The sequence below is a fragment of the Rhinoraja longicauda genome, chromosome 2, assembly GCF_053455715.1.
Source record: "Rhinoraja longicauda isolate Sanriku21f chromosome 2, sRhiLon1.1, whole genome shotgun sequence".
Classification (NCBI taxonomy): domain Eukaryota; kingdom Metazoa; phylum Chordata; class Chondrichthyes; order Rajiformes; family Arhynchobatidae; genus Rhinoraja; species Rhinoraja longicauda.
Genome location: NC_135954.1, coordinates 34125370 through 34147338, shown reverse-complemented (window position 1 = coordinate 34147338; position 21969 = coordinate 34125370). Strand labels below are relative to the sequence as shown.

The window sequence follows — 21969 nt, the reverse complement described above, 5'->3', positions numbered from 1 at the left end:
TCCTTAAATGTTTATGAATGTTGCTTGTTGGCCTATTATAAGTGTGTTAGTAAAACGGAGATACAATGGTATCTCCCCACAATTTACAGTCTGCAAGTAACACGTTTGGCTTTGCATGTGAATTTACTTTCTCAGAACTGATCTCTAAAAGGATTTATTTTTGTTTATTATATATTATAAATATTACATTGTGTACAGGCCTGGTCTACTGCTGCAAGTAAAAAAAATTGCATTGTTCCTTAAACACTCTTGACTTTTGATTCAATTGAGTTAAAAGCAAAAATCGGGTGGGAGATATCCTGTCGTAGCCGGATTACCTCTTGCTGCAGTCTCCGCACTTGCTAGACGGCACCTCTCCCACGGATCGTTACGCTGCTCTTACCCATGCTCAGTGTTGGCTCCGGGCTCACTGCAGCTCGCGAGATGAGCGCTTGGACGAGGAGCTAAGGGATCCGGGTGACTGAAGGAGCTGAGGTGGGGGTGGGGCTCGGGGCTCGGATGCTTTGAGCCTGTCACTGCCCGTCCAGTGCTGCAGACTGCATTTAAAGGGAGCAGTGAAAAGATAGAGAAACCCAGCATACATTACGAAGGATAGGCACCACGGGCGTTCTGTAGGACCCGTGTAATACATCAGGCGAAAGAGGAGCGTTTGTTTTTTTTTCTCTCTGTGTTGCAGGATTGCAAAGAATATGAAATATGAAGCTTTTGCCGCGTCAGATTTCTTTGGTATCTCTGTGTGGACTAGTCTACCTCGTTCAATGCAGCAGCGCCAATAGAAACCCCGGTAAGAACCTCGGCTGAAAGCAGCATCTTTGAATGTTGTGTCAATTCCCTGGTTGGGTGTATTTTTTCCTCTGTGGGGGATGAGAATGAGAGCTGACTTAAATGTGCGGATATTATTAGTGAGAGAGATGTGGAGCTGCATGATTTTGTGTGTGTTTAACTTGGGGTGGCGATGATGTGCTAGGACGGGTGGTTTAAAGGAGAGGCTAGCAAATAACTGCAACTCACGGCAATGTATCCGGGAATCGTGCACATTGCAGGTACGGGAGACGGTGACGACGCCTCGAGGGGGAAAGCGGCGGCGGCGGCGGCGGCGACAGAGAGCTGGGGGGAGCACGGCTTGAAACCGCCTCAGACAACCAGCCCGCTTCGGCTCATTGCCAGCGGCCGGGTGGGCCTTGACACCCGAGTGAGAACGACACGAGAGCGCCCAGCCACCCACCCGGTAAGTGTCAAAAGTCCGGTTTCATTGTATTTATTTTGAATTTAAAAAAAATATACATAAATTGCACTCTCTGCATTACTAACCAACGCCCCATGGAGACGTCGGCTGCATTTAAAACAAGCAGAACCACAAAATAAATATTAGCAATAGGAAAGCTGGTTTGTATCCAGGTTGAGTTTAGGAGCAGGGAGGTTCTGCTGCAGTTGTACAGGGCCTTGGTGAGACCGCACCTGGAGTATTGTGTGCAGTTTTGGTCTCCTAACCTGAGGAAAGACGTTCTTGCCTTAGAGGAGTACAGAGAAGGTTCACCAGATTGATCCCTGGGATGGCGGGACTTTCATATGAGGAAAGACTGGATAGACTGGGCTTGTACTCGCTGGAATTTAGAAGACTGAGGGGGGATCTTATAGAAACATATAAAATTCTTAAGGGGTTGGAGAGGCTAGATGCGGGAAGATTGTTCCCGATGTTGGGGAAGTCCAGAACCAGGGGTCACAGCTTAAGGATAAGGGGGAAGTCTTTTAGGTCCGAGATGAGAAAACATTTGTTCACACAGAGAGTGGTGAGTCTGTGGAATTCTCTGCCACAGAAGGTAGTTGAGGCCAGTTCATTGGCTATATTTAAGAGGGAGTTAGATGTGGCTCTTTTAGCTAAAGGGATCAGGGGGTATGGAGAGAAGGCAGGTACAGGCTACTGAGCTGGATGATCAGCCATGATCATATTGAATGGCGGTGCAGGCTCGAAGGGCCGAATGGCCTACTCCTGCACCTATTTTCTATGTTTCTATGTATAAATCAAATGCATTTTTTTCAACATTTAATTCCCCAACTCGGCATACAAATGCTGTTCAAGGCGATTTTTGGTTTTAATTCGAGTGGCCTTGTAAAAGTCAGCACTAAAACTGCAGGGCGAGTGATGGCTATGCACATTTCTGCCAATCCATTTTTCACTTGGTGCAGTTGTTTTGCTCTCATCGTGCAGGTAACTAATTGTTGCTGTCTTGATTTTTGCAGTCCCCACACATCGCTCAAGCGACCTTCCAAATTGATGCTTTCGACTCGTCCTTCATTCTTGACGTTGAACTAAATCAGTGAGTATGTGCGAGGGGAAATCTAACGGCGGTACAGCATCAGCCCCTCCCTTTTGCGGGGACTTTTCTTGTTCTTTCGGCGTGCACAATTCCATCTTGACCCATCGACTTCAAAGTCGCTTTGGGCGCAAGTTTGGTGGAGGGTGGCACAGTTAGAGTTGCGATTTTCTTGGACTGATAGTTTTCTTTCGTGACTGGATTCTCGCAATGTTACTTATTTTTGAGGAGTGGTCCAATTTATAGTAGCTCATTCTGGGGGCACGATTGAAATGATCCAGGGCAATAGAAAACAGTGAGTCTGCGTGACAGACGAGCGTTGGAGTGAGTTGACCACTGCCAGCGATTTATCAGAGAGTTTCTTCTGAAGAAAGTGGAGACACAAGAAACTGCAGATGCTGGAATCTTGAGCAAATCGCAACGTGCTGGAGGAATCAGCGGATCAGACAGCATTTATGGAGGGAATGGACAGACGACGTTTCGGGTCGGGACACTAAACAACCCAACCAGAAAATTCTCCTGCTTATTCTCTCCCCCAGATGCTACCTGAGCCGTTGAATTCCGATAACACATTGTATTTTCTTTAGAAGCAAGTTCACGGAAATTTTTGCACATTACTTTTTAAAATCGTTAATTTCATTAAATCCATTAGGAAAACACCTGGAGCTGGGACACGTTGAAACACTTTCGGTAACAAATGCGAAGAAGTGGCTTAGCCGCTAACAAAATCTGAAAGGGAACAAACACAAACCAACAAAAAAATAAGTGAAGAGAATGAAATGAAATGTTGAGAAATGATTGTTTGAGATAATTAACGGTGTCCACACAAAGAGGTGTGGTACAGGGTGTAATTAAATGCGAACAGCTTCACTGTAGTTACAGGTAGTTAGTTAGTTGTATTTAATTCGGTGTGCGGACACCCAAGCTGTGGCCTCGAATTCTTTAAATTGTCGGCAGTAACTCTATGCGATTAGTTTGAATGATTCATGAACCCTCCTCCCGAGAGTCGCCAGAACCACATTCCAAAATGCAGCACTTAACATAACACAGTGATCCCATGCACAAAATAAGGATCAGAATTGTAGAAGACCGCTGGCTTTCAGCCGCTCAATGTCAGCTATGTCCTGGACGCATCCACAGGCAGGATAGGACGGATGACGTTCCGCCTTAGACAGTAGCTGGACAGGGAACACTGAGACTGGGTGCAGTTGACAGGGAACACTGTGACTTGATGCAGTTGACAGGGAACACTGAGACTGGGTGCAGTTGCGGACCTGATTTCTTTTGCATTAATTATACCTTAATGCTGTAGCATTTATTTCGATTTTAATTTTTATACAATATGTATACTTAAAAAAACCTGGCCAAAAGCTTCTGACAGCAGAGTCCCAGAGAACGTCGCACGTTCGGGGTCCTTGGTCTCGCCAGCGCAGTCTACTCCCCGTCCGGAACTCTCCCCACCTCCTGAGACGTATCCCCGGATTGGAGGTGGGGAGAGTGTGGGATGGGGGTGGCGCAGGTTCGTTCGGCCCCTCTCATACCCTGCGGGCAGGGGCCACGAACATTGAGTACAAAGCAGTAACGCACAGGGCTCGGACATTCCGGCTCATTTTTATATTGTATTTGAATTGAAACGAATTGCACGTATTGACCTACATAACTCTCGGGCACCGTGCAAGTTATACGTAGACCCAGGTCGACAGAAATGTAACGAATTTGCCGCTCTGAAAATCCCCCTGGATTCAATCTGAAAATATGTGACGATCTGATTTATGAAAACGAAACACCAGGTTGCATTAGTTAGCTGAGTTTATTGATCTGTGTACCGAGGTACAGTGTAAAGCTTTTTGTTGCGTGCTAACCAGTCAGCGAAAAGACTACATGATTACAATCCAGCCGTCCACAGTGTACAGATACATGATAAAGGGAATGACATTTAGTGCAAATAAAGTCCAATAAATAAAAATAGACACAAAAGCTGGATTAACTCGGCAGGACAGGCAGCATCTCTGGAGAGAGGAATGTGCGACGTTTCAGGTCGAGACCCTTCTCCAGACTGTTGGTAGGATGCTTCAGTTGCCTTATAACAGATGGGAAGAAACTGTCTAAATCTGGAGGTCACATTTACATTTGCGATATTTGGAGGGAAAACACCTAATTACCGTTACCTAAAAAGCAATATCTATATCTTAATAGGATCTGTTCCTTTGCTTTTGACATTTCCAGTAACTACTGTGTGTTTCAGTAAGCTAAGTTTACTTGTTAGATGACTATGAATGGGCAAAGAATGTAATGAAAATTCATTCCAAAGAAGATTGTTTTACATGGATAAGTGCTGTTTGGGGGCAGGACCATTAGCATCACCAATCCATGTTCTCCAGAGATGCTGCTTGACCCACTGAGTTACTCCAGCAGTTTGTGTCCTTTTGCATAAACCAGTATCTGCAGTTCCTTCTTCCTACATTCTGAGCATTTTACTTCAAAACATCAGAAAAAATGAAGGCTATTACAGTTTTGTAATTAACCTTTTGCTGTATTTTTAATATTTTTTATTCATTTTCTCTATTGGTGGCCAATATCGTTTAGCCTATTGGATACGTTTACTATGGAAAGGTAGTACAATCTCATTAATGTGTGCACAATTTCTGCCACAAATAGAAATTAAATGGTGGAAAATTTTCAAGTTCTTAATTGTTTTAAAAATAGCTCAGACTTCTCAACAAGTAATCAATAGACAATAGGTGCAGGAGTAGGCCATTCGGCCCTTTGAGCCAGCACCACCATTCAATGTGATCATGGCTGATCATTCTCAATCAGTACCCCGTTCCTGCCTTCTCCCCATACTCCCTGACTCTGCTATCCTTAAGAGCACTATCCAGCGCTCTCTTGAATGCATTCAGAGAATTGGCCTCCACTGCCTTCTGAGGCAGAGAATTCCACAGATTTACAACTCTCTGACTGAAAAAGTTTTTTCTCATCTCCGTTCTAAATGGCCAACCCCTTATTCTTAAACTGTGGCCCCTGGTTCTGGACTCCCCCAACATTGGGAACATGTTTCTTGCCTCTAACATGTCCAACCCCTTAATAATCTTATACGTTTCGATAAGATCCCCTCTCATCCTTCTAAATTCCAGTGTATACAAGCCTAGTCACTCCAGTCTTTCAACATATGACAGTCCCGCCATTCCGGGAATTAACCTAGTAAACCTATGCTGCACGCCCTCAAAAGCAGGAATATCCTTCCTCAAATTTGGAGACCAAAACTGCCATAGTACTCCAGGTGCGGTCTCACTAGGGCCCTGTACAACTGCAGAAGGACCTCTTTGCTCCTATACTCCTATACTCAACTCCTCTTGTTATGAAGGCGAACATTCCATTGGCTTTCTTCACTGCCTGCTGTACCTGCATGCTTCCTTTCAGACTGATGCACTAGGACACCCAGATCTCGTTGTACGTCCCCTTTTCCTAACTTGACACCATTCAGATAATACTCTGCCTTCCTATTCTTACCACCAAAGTGGATAACCTCACACTTATCCACATTAAACTGCATCTGCCATGCATCCGCCCACTCACACAACCTGTCCAAGTCACCCTGCAACCTCATAGCATCTTCCTCACAGTTCACACTACCAACCAGCTTTGTATCATCTGCAAATTTGCTAATGGTACTTTTAATCCCTTCATCCAAGTCATTAATGTATATTGTAAATAACTGCGGTCCCAGCATCGATCCTTGCGGTACCCCACTAGTCACTGCCTGCCATTCTGAAAGGGACCCATTTATCCCCACTCTTTGCTTTCTGTCTGTCAACCAATTTTCTATCGATGTTAGTATCCAACCCCCAATACCATGTGCTCTAATTTTGCTCACTAATCTCCTATGTGGGACCTTGTCGAAGGCTCTCCCCTGTTAATTTTCCTAGTTACATCCTCAAAAAATTCCAGAAGATTAGTCAAGCATGACTTCCCCTTCGTAAATCCATGCTGACTCTGAACGATCCTGTTACTGCTATCCAAATGCTCCGCAATTTCGCCTTTTATAATTGATTCCAGCATTTTCCTCACCACGGATGTCAGACTAACTGGTCTATAATTTCCTGTTTTCTCTCTCCCTCCTTTCTTTAAAGGTGGGATAACATTAGCTACCCTCCAATCAACAGGAACTGATCCTGAATCTATAGAACATTGATTACCAATGCCTCCACAATTTCTAGAGCCACCTCCTTAAGTACCCTGGGATGCAGACCATCAGGCCCTTGGGATTTATCAGCCTTCAGTCCCATCAGTCTACCCAACACCATTTCCTGCCTAATGTGGATTTCCTTCAGTTCCTCCGTCACCCTAGGATCTCTGGCCACTAGAACATCTGGGAGATTGTTTGTATCTTCCTTAGTGAAGACAGATCCAAAGTACCGGTTCAACTCGTCTGCCATTTCCTTGTTCCCCATAATAAATTCCCCTGCTTCTGACTTCAAGGGATCCACATTTGCCTTGACTATTTTTTTCCTCTTCACATACCTAAAAAAAGCTCTTACTATCCTCCTTCATATTATTCGCTAGCTTACCCTCGTACCTCATCTTTTCTCCCCGTATTGCCTTTTTAGTTATCTTCTGTTGCTCTTTAAATGAGTGCCAATCCTCTGGCTTCCCACTCTTCTTTGTTATGTTATACTTCTTCTCATTATTTTTATGCTCTCCTTGATTTCCTTTGTCAGCCACGGGTGCCTCTTACTCCCCTTTAAATCTTTTCTCCTCTTTGGGATAAATTGATCCTGCAACTTCTGCATTATTCCCAAAATACAACAGTGTGTAACAGGCCCTTCGACCCAACTTGCCCACACCGGCCGACATGTCCCAACTACACTAGTCCCATCTGCCTGCATTTGGTCCATATCCCTCCATACTTGTCCTATCCAAGAACCTGTGTAACTTTTAAACGTTGAGATAGTTCCAGCCTCAACTACCTCCTCTGGCACCTTGTCCCATACACCCACTGCCCCTTGTGTGAAAAAGTTACACCTCAGATTCCTATTAAAGCTTTCCCCCCTCACCTTGAACCTATGTCCTCTGGTCCTCGATTCCCCTACTCTGGGCAAAAGATTCTGTGCATCTTCCCGATTTATTCCTCTCATGATTTTATTTACCTCTATAAGATCACCCCTCATCATCCTGCGCTCCAAGGAATGGAGACCCAGCCTGCTCAACCTCTCCCTATAGCTCAGACCCTCTAATCCTGGCAACATCCTCGTAAATCTTCTCTGACCCCTTTCAAGCTTGACAATATCTTTCCTATAACACTGTGCTCAGAACTGAAGACAATACTCTAAATGCAGTCTCAACAATGTCTTTTCAACTGCAACATGACCTCCCAACTTCTATACTCAATATTGACACAAAAAATTGGAGTAACTCAGTGCAGCAGGCAGCATCTCTGGAGAGAAGGAATGGGTGACGTTTCGGGTCGAGACCCTTCTTCAGACAAACTTCTATACTCAATACTCTGGCTGATGAAGGCCAACGTGCCAAAAGCCTTTTTGACCACCTTATCTACCTGCGACTCAACCTTCAAGGAACCATGCACCTGTACTCCTAGATCCCTCTGCTCTACAACACTACCCAGAGCCCTACCATTCACTGTGCAGATCCTGCCCTTGTCAGACATCCCAAATGCAAAATCTCAAATTTCACTGTATTAAATTCCATCAACCATTCCTCAGCCCACTTGGCCAATCGATCCAGATCTTGCTACAATCTTTCACAACCATCTTCACGATCTGCAAAACCGCCCACTTTTGTATCATCAGCAAACTTGCTAATCGTGCTCTGTATGTTCTCATCCAAATTATTGATGTAGATGACAAACCGTAACGGGCCCAGCACCGAACCCTGAGGCACGCCACTAGTCACAGGCCTCCAGTCCGAGAAGCAACCTTCCACCATCCCCCTCTGCTTCCTTCCATGGAGCCAATTTGCTATCCATTCAGCTATCTCTCCTTGGATCCCATGCAATCTAACCTTCCAGGCAGCCTACCATGAGGACTCTTGTTGAATGCGTTACTGAAATCCATGTATACAACATTTACAGCTCTGCCCTCATCGAGCATTTTGGTCAAGTCTTCAAAAAACTCAATCAGATTTGTGAGGCTTTACCTGCTATGTGCAAAACCAGGCTGACCATCCCTAATCAGCCCTTGCCCATCCAAATGCCTGTATAACCTAGCCCTCAGAATACTCTCTAGTAACTTTCCAACTACAGATGTTATGCTCACCGGCCTACAGTTCCCAGCATTTTCCCTGCAGCCCTTCTTGAAAAGAGGTACAACATTTGCCACCCTCCTGTCTTCCGGCACCTTTCTTGTATTTAAGGACGACTCGTAAATTTCAACCAGGGCTCCTGCAAATTCCTCTCTAGTTTCCCACAATGTCCTCAGATATATCTGATCAGGCCCTGGAGATTAGTCTACCTTCATACACGATAGTACCTTCAGTACTTCTTCGACAGTAACACTGACTGCTCTCAAGACTCTTCCATTGACTGCCCCAAGTTCCTCTGTCCTACTGTCTTTCTCCTCGGTAAATACAGAGGAGAAATACTCCTTGAGGACCTTGCCCATCTCCTGTGGCTCCACACAGAGGTGAGCGCATTGATTCCTGAGAGGTCCCACTCTCTTTCCCATACCCTTTCCCCCCCTTATGTATTTATAAAATCTTTTGGGATTATCCGCCAGAACCATCTGGCCCTTGCTAATGCTTCAAAAGCCTCTTGACCACCCTATCCACCTGTGACCCCCTTTCAAAGAATTGTGTACCTGCATTTCTAGATCCCTCTGCTGCACCTCCCAAAATGAAACACCTCGCACATCTCTGTACTATACTCCATTAACCATTCCTCCACCCAACCCATCAAGACGGTGCTGCAATTTATGACAACCATCTTTGCTATCGACAATACCACCCACTTTAGTGTCATCTGCAAACTTTCTAATTATCCTTGCACATTCTCATCCAAATCATTGACGTAAATGACAAACCGCAATGGATCATCACTGAACCTTGAGGCACACTAGTAGTCACAGAACTCTAGTCTGAAAAACGAACTTCCACCATCACCCTGTGCTTCCTTCCATGAATCCAATTGTCAATCCAGTCAGCAATCTTTCCTTGGATCCCATGCGGTCTAACCTTACAGAGAGCAGCCTACCATGTGGAACCTTGTCAGTTGACGAAAATCAAAAAGTTGAAATACTGGAAATCTAAACAAAAATTGAAAATTGCTGGAAATGCTTAGCAGGTCAGACAGCAACGGGAGGGGGAGAAATTGAGTTAATTTTTGAGGTTGATGTTCTTCATTAGTCTTGCTTTTGAGTCTTCCCAGTGAATCTTTAACAATTAAAGAACCAAGCGAACTTGACTTTTCCGGTTTGCATTTCAAATGTTATTCTCCTACGCAGTTAAGAATGAAATAATTGAACTAATACCTGTGATCAGGGGAGTAAATTAATTGAATTAAAATCATAAACATTAATCATTTATTTCATGAAAATAGAATGACTCGTTTCAGGCTTAGCTGGGTTTGATTCAATGTTGAGAAGCAGCAATTGTCAACTGTTATGGACAATGGAATATGGACAATGGTTGACTGAGGTTGAAATATTTACATCAATGGTTATGCTCTTGTTCTATGTTTAATTGAAGTTAACGTAAAATAATTTGTATCATTTTGATTAAATAACAATTAAAATAGATAGTAAGAAGATCATCCCTCATTCCTCAAAACCAACGAGTGTGGGCCCAATCTCATACATTATGTGGAACAAAATCAGTTGTTTCACCCAGCTGCTTCACTGGGGCCTTTTCTCATCTTTCCTTTAACATTGAATCATGAGGGACTCAGCAGGTAAGGCAACATCTGTGGAAGGAAATAAACAGATGATGTTCTAGATTTTAAAGGAGTGTCATCTGTCCACCTGTCTTCACAGATCCAGCCTGACCCATTGAGTTACACAGTTCTTAAAACAATTGCAGACACAAAGTGCTGGAGTAATTCATCGGCTCAGGCATCAACTTGCTCCTTTTTGAATAATGGCATTACATTTGTGTTATTGTAATCAACTGGAACTTTTCCAGAATCAAACTAGAAAATCTAAAATAAATGTCATTATTTGCAACTAACAATTTGTAGTTACCGATTAGTTTCCAAATTATTAGTAACTGAATTGCAGGAACACACTCAAAACGCGGGAACATAAGATGTAAAGGAGATATGTTGGGGAGTATTTATGATCTGGAATTCATTTCCTGTAGTGGTGATGAAAATGGCATCAATTGGTGACTTCAATAGAGAATTGGGTAGGCTCTTGAGGAAGAAGGATTTGCAGGGATGGAGAAAGGGTGGAGTGGGACTATGCGAGGATCCAGCGTATGCTTAATGGACTGAATGGCCTCTCCCAACAATTCAGTGATACAGTGACTATTGTAAAATGCCAAATTTAAGCAATTTTTAGTCAGTGAAATGGAACTGTCATAATTAATTGTTTGTTAAATAATTGCCTAATTGCTTATACCACTTCAACTGTTTGGACAGTGTACATTAAAGCTGTCTGAATTATCATCATCTTTAAGTATTCAGTTATGTTACCGTTTTTAAACTTCATCTAACTGAGAAAAGCAGCCACTGTGATCTTTTGAACAATCTTGTTACACTGTTATACTGCAAGATGCACGGCTGTAGGAGATGACATGGTTTATTGTGAAATGAAAGTCTATCTTCCCAACTGGAGTTTTATTAAGCATATTGAAAAATTAATTTTCTCCTTCCTTTTGTGGTGCTTCCTTCTCCCATTTTTGGGATTCTCCTCTGGGAAGCACTATTCCCAGACCAAGTGGAAGATGCTTGAAATTAATTGCAACTGCTGAAGCTGCATTAAAGGACTGCAACACTGTTGAACAGTAAAAACATGCAATTGTGCTGAGTAATCTCACAATTAATGGATCAGATCAATGCAGTCCTGTTACATTAGATAGGTGGTGGATAGATAAACAGATAATGGAAGGAGACATAACAAACAGAAGAAGCAGGAATCTTGAGGAAAAAACAAAGTACTAGAAGAACTCGGGTCAGGCAGCATCTGTGTAGAGAACGAACAGAAAACGGTTTGAGTTGGGACCCTTCTACGGACCTAATGGAAGGAAATATCTCCTGGTTTACTGCCATCATCAATGATGAAAACGTCTATAGTACGAGTCCTAAAGGCAAGACTGGAGCATTTGCATCCATATTTGACCAGAGGCACTGTGTGAATGGTCTATCTTGGCTTCCTCCTAAAATCCCCACCATCGCAGAAGCCAGTCTTTAGCTGATTCTTTTTTATTCAAATACAGATACAGACACAGAGATTCAGCATGGAAGCAGGACCTTCGGCCCACCAAGTCCCTGCCGACCAACGATCCCACATACTAACACAATCCTACACACACTAGGGACAATTTACATTTATACCAAGCCAATTAACCTACAAACCTGTACACCTTTGTTGGAGTGTGGGAGGAAACCGAAGATCTCGGAGAAAACTCACGCGGTTATGGGGAGAATGTACAAACTCCATACAGAGGACACCCTTAGTCGGGATCGAAACCGGGTCTCTGGCATAAGGCAGCAACTCAACCACAGCGCCATGGTGTCACACCTGTATGGCAAAATGCACCGTGGATATTCACCTAGGTTACCCTGGCAGTACCTCCCTAACATGTGACCTTTGCGATCAAGGAAAAGGGGATCTGATGTAGGTGGACACCACCATCTGCAGGTTCCACCCCAAGCGGGCACCCTCTCGCCTGTATTGCCTGTCCTTTGTAACTGGGTCCAAATTCTGAATTTCCTAGTCAACAAGAGTGTTGGACACTCTACACCAGAAGGAAGGACTGCAGTAGTAGAGGGGAGCTTACTATTATAATAGACAATAGACAATAGGTGCAGGAGTAGGCCATTCAGCCCTTCGAGCCAGCACCGCCATTCAATGCGATCATGGCTGATCACTCTCAATCAGTACCCCGTTCCTGCCTTCTCCCCATACCCCCTCACTCCGCTATCCTTAAGAGCTCTATCCAGCTCTCTCTTGAAAGCATCCAACGAACTGGCCTCCACTGCCTTCTGAGGCAGAGAATTCCACACCTTCACCACTCTCTGACTGAAAAAGTTCTTCCTCATCTCCGTTCTAAATGGCCTACCCCTTATTCTTAAACTGTGGCCCCTTGTTCTGGACTCCCCCAACATTGGGAACATGTTTCCTGCCTCTAATGTGTCCAATCCCCTAATGATCTTATATGTTTCAATAAGATCCCCCCTCATCCTTCTAAATTCCAGTGTATACAAGCCCAATCGCTCCAGTCTTTCAACATACGACAGTCCCGCCATTCCGGGAATTAACCTAGTGAACCTACGCTGCACGCCCTCCATAGCAAGAATATCCTTCCTCAAATTTGGAGACCAAAACTGCACACAGTACTCCAGATGCGGTCTCACCAGGGCCCGGTACAACTGTAGAAGGACCTCTTTGCTCCTATACTCAACTCCTCTTGTTACGAAGGCCAACATTCCATTGGCTTTTTTCACTGCCTGCTGTACCTGCATGCTTCCTTTCATTGACTGATGCACTAGGACACCCAGATCTCGTTGAACTCCCCCTCCTCCTAACTTGACACCATTCAGATAATAATCTGCCTTTCTATTCTTACTTCCAAAGTGAATAACCTCACACTTATTTCCAAAGTGAATAACCTCACACTTATTATCTGAAGAGAGCTTACTTTTATCTGAAGGGAAGTTGGGGATGGGTAATAAATGCTGTCTTTCCCAGCAATGCCTTGACACTGGGAAATAAATAAAACAGAATGTGAACTACACCCAGGTTTCTGCCGATATGATTGTAATCAGTGGGTAAGAGGTACTGACATGCAAACTAATATCCTCTCACTGTGTGCATGCACCTGGTTTATGATGCTTTGGCTGTAATGCTAACATATGGGGAAACCACAGGAGGCACCTGATGTCCTTCCATTCTCCTACGCAGCAGATTGTAAACACACTTATTGAAGCACTGTATTACTCCTTCGAGCATTGGTACCATTTTCTGCTTGCTCTCACGAATTACAATCAATCTATTTTTTATCCATGGTATATCTTTTATTGTTATTCTTTACCAGGTTGTTGCTGCACAATAATCAATAGCAAGTCCATGACTCTTTCCACTAAACCTTATTGAAATGTTTTGCCAAGAACATGGAACTTTTAATTTAATGTGCATTATTGTGCGGTGGCATCAGTACCTGCTGCTTATTTATGGTACAAAATGCTGGAGTAACTCAGCGGGTTAGCCGGCATCGCTGGAGAGAAGGAATAGGTGATGTTTCAGGTCGAGACCTTTCTTCAGACTGACGTCAGGGGAGAGGGAGATACATAGATAAGGAAGCGTAGGGTGTGAAAACAAGACAAAGGGAATCGAGATCAAGGAAAATGTAGAATAGATCATTGTTAGCTGGGAGAAGGTAACAACAAAGCAAACAGAGATAAACTGTCTGAAGAAGGATCTCGACCCGAAACGTCCCCATTCCTTCTCTCCAGAGATGCTGCCTGTCCCGCTGTTACTCCAGCTTTTGGTGTCAATCATCGATTTAAACCAGCATCTGCAGTTCCTTCTTCCACAGAGATAAACTGTAGTCAGAGGTAGTAGGACTGGTCGGAGAACTGGGAAGGGGAAGGAATGGAGAGGGAGAGTAATGGTTAACTGAAGTTAGAGAAGTCAATGTTCATACTGCTTGGGTGTAAGCTGCCCAAGCGAAATATGAGGTGCTGTTCCTCCAATTTGTGCTGGGCCTCACTCTGACAATGGAGGAGTCTCAGGACAGAAAGGTCAGTGTGGGAATGGCAGTGGGAGTTAAAGTGTTTAGCAACCGGCCCAACATTTTCTTGATCTCGATTTGCTTTGTCCTGTTTTCACACCTTACACTTCTATATCTATGTATCTCCCTCTCCCCTGACATCAGTCTGAAAAAGGGTCTCGACCCGAAACATCATCCATTTCTTCTCTCCAGTGATGCTGCCTATCCCGCTGAGTTACTCCAGCATTTTGTGTCAATCTTTGGTTTAAACCAGCATCTGCAGTTCGTTCCCACACATTTTGTCTGCTTATTTATGGCATCAGCATTAAGATAATTAGTGAGACAAGCAGTCTCAAAATAACACCCTGAATATCTTTTCCTTGTATTATTGAAAAGCATTGTTTCTCTTCTTTGTGCCATTTCCAAGCCAAGAAAGTAAAAGTAAGGTGTCATAGAGTCATACAACACAGAAAAAGGCCCTTCAGCCCAATGCATTCATGTCGACCAAGCCGCCAATCTAAGTGAGTCCCCTTTCCCCACGTTAGACCTGTATCCCTCTGAACCTTTTTGCATCCATGCAGTTGCAATGCCTAACCCATGAAAGCTTAGCATTTCTGCATTATATCTCTCCAAATTGCTTTGAGTCTAGATTGACTAAAAAGATGAATATAAATACCACAAAGACCAGGTCTCCTGATAACTTATACCTTCCATGAAAGGGAAGCTCACTTCGTTTTGACAACTGTTCTATGATGGTGCAACTGCAAATAGAGTTTGGGAGAAGTTTTTTTGCATGAACTATGCAAAATAATATTTTTACCAGCTTGCAAAGGATAATTTTACATTTGGAAATTGAGGCATAAAAGTTGTGAATTAATGATGCTCCATGATCTACGGGAATAAATAGGCTGTGAAATTATTAATTAATGTATAGGAAAGTCAAGGTGTGGTGCACAAAACATTCTACTGACTGGCAGACTATTTACTTTATTGTGCCAATCTGATGTAATCTCGTTGTGTTGAAACTCTCCTGGATGAAGCCATTTCTCAAGAAGTTACAGCTTAGACTTTGACACTGACAGATTGCTGCTCACGCTGAATGGAAATCTAACAGCAAGAAGATGGCTCCAGTAGTGTGAGTTTGTCTGTTTTGTTAGATACAAGGATATTTAATACTTGCATCTGAAAATGAGATGCATTCATTCCCAAATTTCTAAGGCCATTTTGCCCACATTTCAATATTATTAGAGACATTTTAAAGGTGAAATATCCATTTTTTATCACTAACTATTTAAACTTCTGACTTAATTTGTTCATTACACATCAGGTCTTGTTTGTGTTTAGAGGGAATCAGCGGAATTGAAATAAATGGAATTGGGGAGCTGTGTGGTATTTCTAACGTGGAATCTGATCCACTGAGCATTGAACCAAATGTAGAAGTTTAAACCTCATCAGATTGGGCTGAACTTGAACCAATCTCAGGAATGACCACAAAATGTTCGGTGAGCCACGAAATGTTGTTTGACATCAGGCCTGTTACCATTCGAACCTGAGGGCTGGCATCTCTGAACCAATTCCTGGCAGACACTGTAGTGCAAGAGACTGCAAAAAAAAAACAGACTGGAGGAACTCAGCAGGTGCTTCCATCACTTTGTTTTTTGCACTTCTTAATTTAGTTCTTTTATGTCAGTATATAGACTCTGAGAACTCAGATTGCCCCTGGGGTGATGGTTAGGAATTTAGTGGTGTAAATGCCAGGAACTGACTCATGGGTGATGGCATTCTGGAATCCAGATTAAAACAGTAGCAGTATGCAAACATATGTAATACTCTCTTATTCTTAACCACGTGTCATTTTGGTTATAAGTGGCACTCAGTTACTCCTGATAAGATGATAATTTCCTTTAAAGTCGTGAAATCGATTCCATGTCCTCCACCTAATGATTATAATAATCTTGATAATGGTTTTATTGATTAAGTACATTAATTCCAAGAAAAAAATCCTCTAAATATTGCAAATAAGCAAAGTATAAGAATGACTCACTGATTTTTATAAGCCCTTTAAGGTAACAGTTTTATGATAAAAGCCTAGCGCTGAAATTTAATGTGTCTAATTTTGATTGATTTTATTTTATTAAATGTACAGTAAATATGAAATACTGGAATGATTTCTAACTGCAAAGAGCACCTAAACAAATTCTACGTAATACATGGAAGGCCACCAAAATCTGTAAGAGCAAGTGATAAAACTGTTTACCATTACGTTAGAAAATCAAGGACTGGACAGGTTTATAGTTCATTTTAAACATTTAAATTATATACCTTGAAGTGACCAACATTTTACTGTTTAGATGAAGGCTGTCCTCATGAAGTGAGAGTTTGAGCTCTAAGTGATCATGGACTGATAGTGCGATGAAGGAAAGGATATGCACACTGTAGATGGGAAAAAAAACTCTTGCACGCTAAACAGGAAACAAAGTATTTTAGTTTGGTGTGTGAGTTTACACTTCTTAATCCTAAAGCTGAATGCAAAGGGGGAAAAAAATGTGATTATTCAGTAATCATGACCACTGATGAGAATAAGAGCATTAAATCTGCATATAACGGGATAGTGCCTTATTTTCTTCCAAATGGTTTGGGTCGTCATTTTAATATATTTTGATCATTTATGTTCATCAAGGAACTTAAATGGTTTCAATTTTTTTTACTTAGTTTTAATTGATATGACATGAGAATTGACTTGCTTGTGCACTACAATGCGGAATTGAGGAATTTGTGGACATTGAATGCCAAGGCTTCCGCCCTCCCACTCGGCCGAGCTCAACACTTATACCGTGGGGTGAAGCTTAACTGAGCTGAGAGGACCGATGCACCACATCAGCACCCCACAACTTTACACTAGGGTTGGCTGTCCTATCCAGGAAAGCCCCATTCATTTCGATGGGCGCTGATCAGGATGGAAACTTAATGTAATCATGATTTTTGAAAAGTAATTTATTTATATCTATTTAAACTATGCAATATTATTAAAGTCAGTAATAAAAGACTTGTGATAGCTCAATCTGTCAGATGCTGCCCAGTAATGACTCCTCAAAATCCTTCCACCCCTTCACTCTCACCCGCTTACGCCCTCACCCGCTTACGCCCTCACCCGCTTACGCCCTCACCCGCTTACACGCTCACTTGCTTACACACCCACCTGGTTACACACACACCCGCTCACACTCACACCTGCTCACACTCACTTTACACACACATGCACGCACACAAGAATGTACATGGGCCACTCTGCTTTATGTGTTGGCAATAGAGATGTGGTCTCTGGCTCAACCTGACCTGTGACAGGTTCATGCAGTTGCAGGCAATCACTTAGTGATGGGAGGTGGGTTGATGTGATGTGAACTTGAGAATCAATCCAAGCACAAGATTGAGACCATTAATTCAATCTTGAAGGTTGGGTTGAATTTATTGCTACTGTGATACCATTGATTTATATGAAAGTGTCCACAAATTAGAGCACATTAATGCAGCCTTTTGTATTTTCTAACACGATTATTCTTGGTTTCAGACAATGGCATCAACATTAGTCAACAGCAAGTTTAATTTCAGAAGGGAAGCATTGCACACGATTCATTTATTTTTTGCTCCAATGCTGACAGCAGCTTTGCATCTTATTTTACACATTAAGATAAAAGCTTAACGAGCTGTGGAAAAAAAAAAGCACTAAAATGACTAAAGCAGAAACAGAAGACTTTTTACGTTGCTCGTTGGAAAGAGGTACAATGGTGATTTTACACGACATCAAAAATTATTAATTCAGTGCAGAATATAATCAACATTCTGCTTGATCTTGTTGGTATCCCAACTGGGGAGATAAAGCAGTTTATTGGTGTCAGAAATAACTTTGTATTCAAATATTCATTCTAAGCCTGGTGTTATTCATGCTTATCACGATCTTTCCTTCTTCTCCACTGATGATGATAATACCTTCAGCAACCGAGCTCTCCCTTTCTGAGGTGCCTTTCATTTAAATATAGAGTGAAAGCTTCTATTATTTGCATGAAGTATCCGATCAATCCATTCCCAGAATTTCACACACGTGATGTATACTGAGCACTGTACTTGTGTGTGATTTTGAAAAGCATATTTTCTCCTACTAAACCTAATATCCCATACCCCCAATTTAGGAAAAATCTAAAAAAAACAGACAGCCCGAAATCACGAGCAAAAAGTAAATTGCTGAAAGAACTCAGCAGGTCAAGCAGCATTTGTGGAGGCAAAGGGCAATTGATGCTTTGGGTTAGGACCCAATTTGAGGACTGAGAGTGCAAAGGGAAATGACCAGCCTCATGAAGTGAGAGGGAGGGGTGAGTCAGAGGCTGAAAAGTGATAGCTGGAACCAAATGAAGTGGGAATGATGGGCAGATGCAACCAGGAAGGGGATCGCGAATGTTGAGACAGAGGTTGTTAGGTCTTAGGTGGAAACGTTAAAAGAAAATTAGGCAGATTAAATAATAATAATAATAATATATTTATTTTATATAGCGCCTTAACACATGCTCAAAGCGCTTTACAAATACAATTAACATAGAAACAAACAGACAAACAGACAAACTATCCTGACGGAAAAGCGGCGAATAATCAACGCCAGCGTCCTCTCACGTCAGGGTCCGGCAGTAGACATTAAAGAACACAAGACACACAGATACAATTTTTTACACAAAACAGCCATCACAGTGATTGCTCTAGGCATACCCTCACTGTGATGGAAGGCAAAGTCTTATCTCCTCCTCGTTCTTCTCCCGTGGCGCCACGAGGCGATCGAGGCTCCCAACCCCTTGAAGCCCCTTGAAATCAGGTGGGAGTTCACCTTTTGTATCTCCTCCCGCACCTTTACCCATCTGCCCATCATCATTAGCTTATCTGGATCCCACCTAACACCTATCGGTTTTTGTCTCCTCCCTCAGTCTCATTTCAATATACTGGCTATCTTCCCTCCATACATTCAGCCCTGATGCCTGGTTTAGTTTAGTATAGAAATACAGTGTGGAAACAGGCCCTTTTGCGTATCGATTCCGCACTGACCAATGATCATCTTTACACTAGTTCTATCCTACACCCTAGGGACAATTTACAGAAGCCAATTAGCCCACAAACCTGTACACCTTTGGAATGTGAGAGGAAACCGGAGGACCCAGAGAAAACCCAAGCAGTCACATGAAGAACGAACAAGCTCCATACAGAGAGCACATGTAATTAGGGTTGAACCCAGGTCTCTGGCGCTAAAAGGCAGCAGCTCAATCGCTTTGTTGCTGTGCCGCCCTAAATGACTTAATGACAAACATTGTGTAAGAAAATAACTGCAGATTCTGGTACAAATCGAAGGTATTTATTGACCAAATGCTGGAGTAACTCAGCCGGTCAGGCAGCATCTCAGGAGAGAAGGAATGGGTGACGTTTCTGGTCCCGCCCCCTGACATCAGTCTGAACTAGGGTCTCGACCCGAAACGTCACCCATTCTTCTCTCCTGAGATGCTGCCTGACCGGCTGAGTTACTCCGGCATTTTGTCAATAAATGACAAACATTGATGCTCCTTTTACCTCCACAGATGCTGCTCGACCCGCTGTGTTTCTCTAGCAGTTTAACCTTTGCTCCAAATTCCAGCATCCGCTGTCTCTTTTCTCCAATCTGAAGAAATGATTACTACATAGAAATATAGCTTTGTCCTGTGCTTTTAATATGAGGGTACATGCTGGTACGATGTACTGTCGCCTCTGCAGTGAAACGTATGTTTATTAATCGTGCTTAACTAATAAAAAAACATAAGTGAAAGAATTAGAACATTTATTTGTTTAGAATTAGTGTTCAGTTATTTTATTACTTGTTAAAGGTATCACAAAATGCTGGAGTAACTCAACAGGTCAGGCAGCATCTTGGAGAGAAGGGATGGGTGACGTTTCGGGTCGAGACCCTTCTTCAGACTGATGTCAGGGGGCGGGACAAAGGAAGGATATAGGTGGAGACAAGAAGACAGTGGGAGAACTGGGAAGGGGAGGGGAAGAGAGGGACAGAGGAACTATCTAAAGTTAGAGAAGTCAATGTTCATACTGCTGGGCTGTAAACTGCCCAAGCGAAATATGAGGTGCTGTTCCTCCAATTTCCGGTGGGCTTCACTATGTCACTGGAGGAGGCTCATGACAGAGAGGTCAGACTGGGAGTGGGAGGGGGAGTTAAAGTGCTGAGCCACTGGGAGATCAGGTTGGTTAAGGCGGAATGAGCGAAGGTGTTGAGCGAAACGATCGCCGAGCCTGCGCTTGGTTTCGCCGATGTAGAGAAGTTAACATTTGGAACAGCGGATACAATAGATGAGGTTGGAGGAGGTGCAGGTGAACCTCTGTCTCACCTGGAAAGACTGTTTGGGTCCTTGGATGGAGTCGAGGGGGGAGGTAAAGGGACAGGTGTTGTATCTCCTGCGGTTGCAGGGGAAAGTGCCTGGGGAGGGGGTGGTTTGGGTAGGAAGGGACAAGTGGACCAGAGAGTTACGGAGGCTCTCCAGAACGCAGAAAGGGGAGGAGATGGGAAGATGTGGCCAGTAGTGGGATCCCGTTGGAGGTTACGGAAGTGTTGGAGGATAATTTGTGCCTGATGGGGTGGAAGGTGAGGACAAGGGGGATACTGTCCTTGTTACGAATGGGGGGAGGGGGAGCAAAAGCGGAGCTGCGGGATATAGAGGAGGCCCAGGCGAGAGCCTCATCTATAATGGAAAAAGGGAAGCCCTGTTTCCTAAAGAATGAGGTCATCTCTGATGCCCTAGTGTGAAACGCCTCATCCTGGGCGCAGATGCAGCGTAGACGGAGGAATTGGGAGTAGGGGATAGACTTTTTGCAGGAGTCTGGGTGGGAAGAAGTGTAGTCCAGATAGCTGTGGGAGTCCGTGGGTTTGTAGCAGATGTCAGTCACTAGTCTGTCTCCTGTGATGGAGATGGTGAGGTCCAGAAATGGTCGGAAGATGTCGGAGATGGTCCAAGTATATTTAAGAGCAGGATGGAAATTGGTAGTGAAGTGTATGAAGTCAGTGAGTTCTGCATGGGTATAAGAGGTAGCACCAATGCAGTCATCAATGTAGCGGGGGTAGAGTTCGGGGATGGGGCCAGTGTACGTCTGGAACAGGGATTGTTCGACGTACCCGACAAAGAGGTAGGCATAGCTAGGGCCCATGCGAGTGCCCATAGCTACGCCTCGGGTCTGGAGGAAGTGGGAGGAGTCAAAGGAGAAGTTGTTAAGGGTAAGAACCAGCTCTGCTAGGCGGAGGAGAGTGTTAGTAGATGGAGATTGGCTTGTTTTACGGTTGAGGAAGAAACGGAGGGCTTCAAGACCATCCTTGTGGGGGATGGAGGTGTAGAGTGACTGGACATCCATGGTAAAGATGAGGGAGTGGGGGCCTGGAAACCGGAGGTCTTCAGTCGACCCGAAACGTCACCCATTACTTCTCTCCAAGATGCTGCCTGACCTGCTAAGTTACTCCAGCATTTTGCTATTGAGGGCGTGCAGCGTTGGTTTACTAGGTTAATTCCCGGAATGGCGGGACTGTCATATGTTGAAAGACTGGAGCGACTAGGCTTGTATACACTGGAATTTAGAAGGATGAGAGGGGATCTTATCGAAACGTATAAGATTATCAAGGGGTTAGACACATTAGAGGCAGGAAACATGTTCCCAATGTTGGGGGAGTCCAGAACCATGGGCCACAGTTTAAGAATAAGGGGTAGGCCAT

General features: G+C 43.5%; 1 protein-coding gene across 8 annotated transcripts in view; it reads left to right on the top strand.

Moving 5' to 3' along the window:
* Window positions 1–376: 376 nt before the first annotated feature.
* Window positions 377–21969, top strand: part of adam22 (ADAM metallopeptidase domain 22) — a 230863-nt gene continuing 209270 nt past the window's right edge. For 2 of the 8 annotated variants that reach the window (XM_078416837.1, XM_078416816.1), the window contains exons 1-3: window positions 379–784; window positions 1044–1228; window positions 2242–2318. In XM_078416837.1, the coding sequence (XP_078272963.1) occupies window positions 697–784; window positions 1044–1228; window positions 2242–2318 (350 nt within the window). In that variant the 5' untranslated portion in view covers window positions 379–696. Of the gene's footprint in view, window positions 785–1043; window positions 1229–2241; window positions 2319–21969 lie in introns of all 8 variants that reach the window. The other 6 variants (XM_078416885.1, XM_078416854.1, XM_078416827.1 and 3 more) reach the window with 5 other exon arrangements.